We start from the raw sequence: 6181 nt of genomic DNA on the forward strand, positions 1-6181 counted from the left end.
GTGTTCATGTTGTAATATACAATCTGTACTGCAGGTATGAACCAAACACAATCGATCTCGACCATGACGAATTCAAGTATTTTTCCTTTCCCTTGTCTATAAATACATTATAGGAACTGCATTCTTATGATTCCCTTGGTGATATCTGAGATTTTCCATGCTAGGTACTGGTTCACCATTTTGTCAGACCATCTGCCAGATCTTGTGGAGAAGGTATGTTCCACTTCTCGCAGATATCCTCCCTGTATACATCTAAATTTTGTTTCACTGCATGACATTGTGATAACAATAGATTATCTGAATATTTATGCGTCAATTGATAACTGGGGACCTGTCTGGGTCCTTAAATAAGTCTGTCAGCCTGCAACCATGTGTCATGGGGCCCAGCATTGTAGCCACTAGCCACTGCCACAAGTCCAAGGAGAGGCCGGCAAAGTCTGTTAAGGCTTAGAGATAGGCCTTCATGTCTACTTCCTCCATCCCAAAATAAGCAGCGACACTTATTTTGGGACGGAGGGAGTATAAGATTAATTTCCTGTTTAAATTATCATTGTTCTACTTTACCAGTTACCACCAAGTCATGCTAACTATTTAAAATAATTACTAAGCAGGCACTCCATCCACATATATATTCCACTAAAAACACTGTTCTTGTTAGGCACTATGATTTTTTTTTCTTCCAAAATCGAGGCAGAAGCTTAAGAAGAATACAGCCCAGTTAATTAAGGGCGGGTAAAAACCAAATGACCAATACAACACACTGAACACTTGGTACCTAGCTAAATTATCGTGGAGGCACTATTATTAACATTTAAATTACTAGTGATTCTGTTATCTATGCTAGCTCCTAGATTCACAGTTCTATCGGCATTAAATTGGTATAGCAATGAATTTAAGTGTACGTGTAAACTTGAAAAGTATCTCGGTGACTAAAAAAGTATCTCGGTGACTAAACACTGCATACTGTTTGCAGGCGGTTGCCAGTGAAGGTGGGACCGATGACGCGAAACGGCGGGGAGATGCGTTTGCGCATGCCTTTTCTGCTCATTTGGCAAGGTACACAATTGTAGTTGCATGCCACTGGTGTTTGGCTGCCACAACTATGGCTTGCCACACTTGCGGTGCCATTTTTCTTGGCCACAACTTGGCCAATTTTTTTTGACATACTTAGCTTACTCTAGGGCTTTGACCAAACAGCCCTAGTGTAAACTGCATTGCACGTTACCGCTCTGTTGCCTTACTTATGTGTTAAAGTTTAGGTTGACGGAGGAGCCTGCTGCTTATGGGAAGTTCGGTTTAGCCAACCTATTGGAGTTGAGAGAAGAATGTTTGAGAGAATTTCAATTTTTCGATGCATATGTTAGTATCAAGCAGAGGTTAGTTCATAATCTCTTCATGGTTCTCAGTAAATATCTCTACTCTGGCTACTTAAATTGTTTGATGCTTTCTGCATGAAGGGAAAATGAAGCTTCACTGGCTGTTTTACCTGATCTACTCATGGAACTTGATAGTATGGATGAGGTATGAGAGAATGTTTCCCTTCTTTATCCATTGGCACAGCTTGTAGACAAAAAAATACTGAGAATTTTGGTTAATCTCACAGCAAAAAAGTAATAACAATTTCATAAACTGCCACACATTGTGTAACTGAGAAGCAGATCTGTTCTGGCCCCACCTGCCAGTGGCACGGTAAACAGTTTTATGTTGATTTTTTTTGCTTGCATGCTTCTGTGACGGCCACATGCTACTGGCCGGTAGTTCAGCAATCTACACTCAGTTTCATCTCTAGAATTATGAATTCGTCTAAGTTCTATTTTTATGCTCGATGTTTTCAGGAAGATAGATTGCTTGCGCTAATTGAAGGTGTTCTTGCTGCGAACATATTTGATTGGGGGTCTAAAGCTTGCGTGGACCTTTACAACCAAGGAACTATAATAGAAATTTATCGCATGAGCCGCAAGAAGATGCAACGTCCTTGGCGGGCAAGTATTCCAAGTCTCAAATTCAAATGTTATTGCAATGCATGAGTTACCCAAATTATATTTTACGAGTTATACTAATACATGACCAGATAATCATAATGATGGTATCTTTTGTTTCAGATTGATAACTTTGATACGTTCAAAAGCAGAATGCTTAAGAAGGATCAGCCATACAAAAGAGCACTTATTTCTGTTGATAATGCGGGTGCTGATGTGGTCCTTGGAATGCTTCCTTTAGCACGAGAATTTCTACGCCGTGGAGTTGAGGTATAAATTGAGAGTATGAAAATAAGAACACGTTTTGCTAGGTTTGCCCCACATTATAGTTTGAATTAAAAAGAACAAATGTCCTGCTGTTTGAAGAGATTGAATCATGGGCCGGGGACAAGCAGTATATTGCATGCTATAGTGTGTAATTTGCATGCTATAGTGTTGTCCTTAATGGAAAATATAGACTGAATGCCAGATCTGGAAATTTTATTTATTTGCATCACCCAGACTGAAAGACTGAATGCCGGAACTGATAGAAAGATGACTTTCGCAGTTTCAGCAACGTTGTGAAATAACCATTCAATGATTACTCTTTCAACTGCTACTCAGACACTCAGCATAAGCTGGTAACCAAATACTGATTCTGCAGGTAGTTCTGGTTGCAAATTCGTTGCCGGCTTTGAACGATATTACGGCTAATGAACTTCCAGAAATTGTAGCTGAAGCTGCAAAGGTACAAAGTGAACGGAAATTTTGTTCTCCTTGGCCATCCTAGCTGTTTTACCTACTGATGCATCTGGCTTCTGCTTTATTGGTTGTTACGTGTTGCAGCACTGTGGTATCCTTCGGAAAGCTGCAGAAGCGGGCGGACTGATAGTCGATGCTATGGCTGGCATCCAAGGTGATGCCAAGGATGAACCGGCGTCGGTGCCCCTAATGGTCGTGGAGAATGGATGTGGCAGTCCATGTATTGATTTCCGGCAGGTTAGCTCGGAGCTTGCAGCTGCCGCCAAGGATGCTGATCTGGTAAGAAGGCTGTATGTGGTAGCTCTTTGAGCGAATGTATTTCCTTGTGTGCAATAATCAGCTGGAGAGTTGTTTGATCTGTTCGTTTTGGCTGTGAATGTTATGCAGTTGATCTTAGAGGGCATGGGGCGGTCACTGCACACCAACCTGAATGCCCGTTTCAAGTGCGACGCCCTGAAGGTACTTCTTTTCTACAGTGCTGATTTGTTTGATGTATGATGATAAACTTGATCCTGGCCTTGTGCTCATACTAACTGGCAGTATAACTTGACTCTAGTGCTACTATTCAAGTGAACCGTCTTTGCACTGCGCTCTGCTGGAGATTTATATCCAGTCTGTCAATATCGTCGAGCTAACAAGATCATTGTGCCAAAGTTTTATACAGTGTACTCAATCCTGAGCTTACCAAACTGACTATGTGTGCAGCTTGCGATGGTGAAGAACCAGAGGTTGGCAGAGAAGCTTTTCAACGGAAACATATACGACTGCATCTGTAAATTTGAACCTGTTTCGTGATGGTCCAGAAGACCCACGGAGAAATTGCTATAGATGGTGTTGTGTTGTAGTACTCAAGAACCATGAAACCATTGTGATTCTAGCAGCAGCACCAAAGGTTTAGACAGTGTTATGTTGTACTCGGTGACCATGAAAACTCTTGTGCTTGCACATGGCATATAAGCTAAAAAAAAGGATTTATACTGCAAGAACTGAAGATTTGTTTCTACTCACGCTGGACCAAATACTCTTCACAGTCAAAAATAGTTTCCACCGCAACAACAAAGCCTTTCATGCACATTGTCCATGGCTAGTTCTTTGGTGATATACCAGTCCTTCAAATATCATTTTTTAGGGACTCCCCTTATGTCAAGTTTGGTCTACCTCGACTTCTCTTGTCATTATTAGCATGCTTTAGCTGTCTGAGTGTGCTATGCACTGGAACTTCTGAAGGCATGTGTTGTATATGTCTAAACCATCTCAGATGATGTTGGATAAGCTTTTCTTCAATCGGTGCTACCCCAAATCTATCATGTATATCATCATTCCGGATCCATCATAATATGTGCATCTCTGTCACACGTAACTATTGAACATGTCGTCTTTTAGTCGGCCGACGCTCCGTGCCATACAACACGAATCGTCGTCCTATATAACCTTCCTTTTAGTTTTTGGGGCACTATCTTGTCACAAAGGATGCCAGAATGTTGCGTCACTTCATCCATTCGGTTTTGATTCGATGCCTCACATCTTCATCGATATCATCACTTTTCTGCAGCATTGACCCCAAATTTTGAAATATATTCTTCTGGGGTAGTACCCGCCCCTGGGTTTTATCTCCATGAGAGCGGTCGAGTTTTGACGTTGGCTTGGTTTGTCAAACCTATCACAACCCTTGGCTTGGATGGGCTATATTGAGACAACATAGCTTGGATGGGCTATATTGAGACAAACATAGGTGGAGTTAGTCAAATAGTGTCATCTGAACAATTTCCCTAAGACGGTGCTGTGCCAGCCAGGGTGTTGCAACATACTCCTTACTATAGTTTGAGAGAATAACATTTTTCAGAATGAACAGTGAGGATTCAGTGTAAGTTTCTTCAGCCTTGTGAGATCATGATGTCTGTCTACTTATCGGCAATGCCCAGATCGACAGGAGAATGCTTATGAAATCATGAAGTGCAAGTCGCAGCAATTAACATAACGGGAGATACATGGACAGATCACGCCCCGTCAAAAATAAAATAAAATACATGGACAGATCACGCTAGCATATCAGCCAGTTGATCCACAGATCAACAGCGTGCCGATCATCTCCATACAAGCAGCTCTACTAGTACTAGGCAAAGTTGATGTTGTAGGCCTTGGCGCCGTCGGCCCTGAAGATGCCGAAATGGCGCTCGAACTCGGCGCCGGTCTTGCCGTCCTCGTCGTAGAGGTCGAACAGGAACACCTCCACGGGCGCCCCGGGCCGGCGCGGCGTGCCCACGCCCCGCGCCGCCCGCTCCGCCATCCTCCCGTTGTACGCCGCCGCGTTCTCCGGCGTCGCGGCCGGGTGCCCCGCGGTGGGCCACCCGGTCTCGGTCACCGCCACCGGCACGCCGGCGAAGCCCTCCCGCTCGAGCGCCGCCACCACCGCGTCCACCGTCGCGTCGAACAGGCCCGAGTACGCCAGCGCGCCGTCGCGCACCACGGGCTCGTCGGAGGCGCCGAGCGCGTAGGCGAGCGGCACGTTGGCCGGGTCGCCCACGTGGCTGATGAACGGGTAGGCGTTGAGCATGAATGGCGCGCCGGTGTCGGCCATGAGCCGCAGCATGGGCCGGAGCACGTCCATCTGGGCGGCGTCGAAGGCGCCCGCCGAGGGCGGGTAGGAGGACGCGAGCACCGACGAGGCGTGCGCGGAGGAGACCTTGACGGCGCCGTCGAGCCCCAGGGAGGCCAGCGCGGCGTGCAGGTTCCGCATGGCCGGCACCAGGTGCGGCGCGTAGAACTGGTTGTTGTAGAGCACCTCGTTGCCGACGGCGAGGTAGCGGAGCCGGCCGGCGACGGGGCCGCTGGCGAGGCCGTTCGTGCGGAGCCACTGCAGCGCGCCCTCGGGCCCGGCGGCGGAGAGGAAGGTGAGGTTCTCGTTGGGCACGCCGACCGTGAGGTCGATGCCGGCCGCGGCGAAGGCCGGGAGCACGGCCGGGTCGGGGAGGAAGAGCCGCGCCTTGGTGATCCCGTTACTCCTCAGCAGCGCCGCGGCCGCCTCAGGGGCCGGCAGGTTGCCGCCCACGCGGCCGTGGCACACCCCGATCTTGCCCGGATCGGCGCCGGCCACCGCGGCGAGCAGCGCGGCCAGGGTGGCGAGGAGGACGTAGCCGAAACGCAGCGTGGCCATTGTACGTTACGATTCGGCGGTGTTGATCTCGTGATGTTTGTATGTGGAGTGTTGGGCTCTTCCCTCGTCGTCGTCGGTTATATAGAGCCTGTGTTGTGGCAGGAGGGGGTCACGTACATACTGTACGTTGGTGCAGACCTGACCTTGGTGGGGACGTTGGCGGGAATCTAATCTGAGTTGCTTTTGACGGTTGCCTTGCCGGGGCGGTCCGATTGATAGATAGGACGGGTAGCCGTTAGAGCATATTATAGCCGTTGGCTTTTGAATGGCGATCGAGCTGCACATCAAATGATCTGGTGCTGTGCTG

General features: G+C 47.6%; 2 protein-coding genes across 2 annotated transcripts in view; one reads left to right on the top strand and one right to left on the bottom strand.

Moving 5' to 3' along the window:
• The window catches only part of LOC123112822 (pantothenate kinase 2), a gene marked incomplete at its 5' end in the record, with an annotated part of 9818 nt that extends 6115 nt beyond the window's left edge, over window positions 1–3703 (top strand). Inside the window, 11 exon segments of the mRNA XM_044533925.1 lie at window positions 35–76; window positions 165–213; window positions 974–1056; window positions 1260–1376; window positions 1458–1521; window positions 1836–1982; window positions 2103–2249; window positions 2623–2706; window positions 2805–2999; window positions 3108–3179; window positions 3426–3703. Of these exon segments, the coding sequence (XP_044389860.1) occupies window positions 35–76; window positions 165–213; window positions 974–1056; window positions 1260–1376; window positions 1458–1521; window positions 1836–1982; window positions 2103–2249; window positions 2623–2706; window positions 2805–2999; window positions 3108–3179; window positions 3426–3515 (1090 nt within the window). The 3' untranslated portion in view covers window positions 3516–3703.
• A 952-nt stretch (window positions 3704–4655) lies between these two features.
• On the bottom strand, window positions 4656–5940 carry LOC123116646 (glucan endo-1,3-beta-glucosidase). The gene has a single exon (XM_044537582.1). The coding sequence runs from the start codon at window positions 5872–5874 to the stop codon at window positions 4834–4836; it is 1041 nt and encodes a 346-aa protein (XP_044393517.1). The 5' UTR covers window positions 5875–5940; the 3' UTR covers window positions 4656–4833.
• Between the last annotated feature and the right edge of the window lie 241 nt (window positions 5941–6181).

This window comes from Triticum aestivum, chromosome 5B (assembly GCF_018294505.1).
Source record: "Triticum aestivum cultivar Chinese Spring chromosome 5B, IWGSC CS RefSeq v2.1, whole genome shotgun sequence".
NCBI classification, from domain to species: Eukaryota; Viridiplantae; Streptophyta; class Magnoliopsida; order Poales; family Poaceae; genus Triticum; species Triticum aestivum.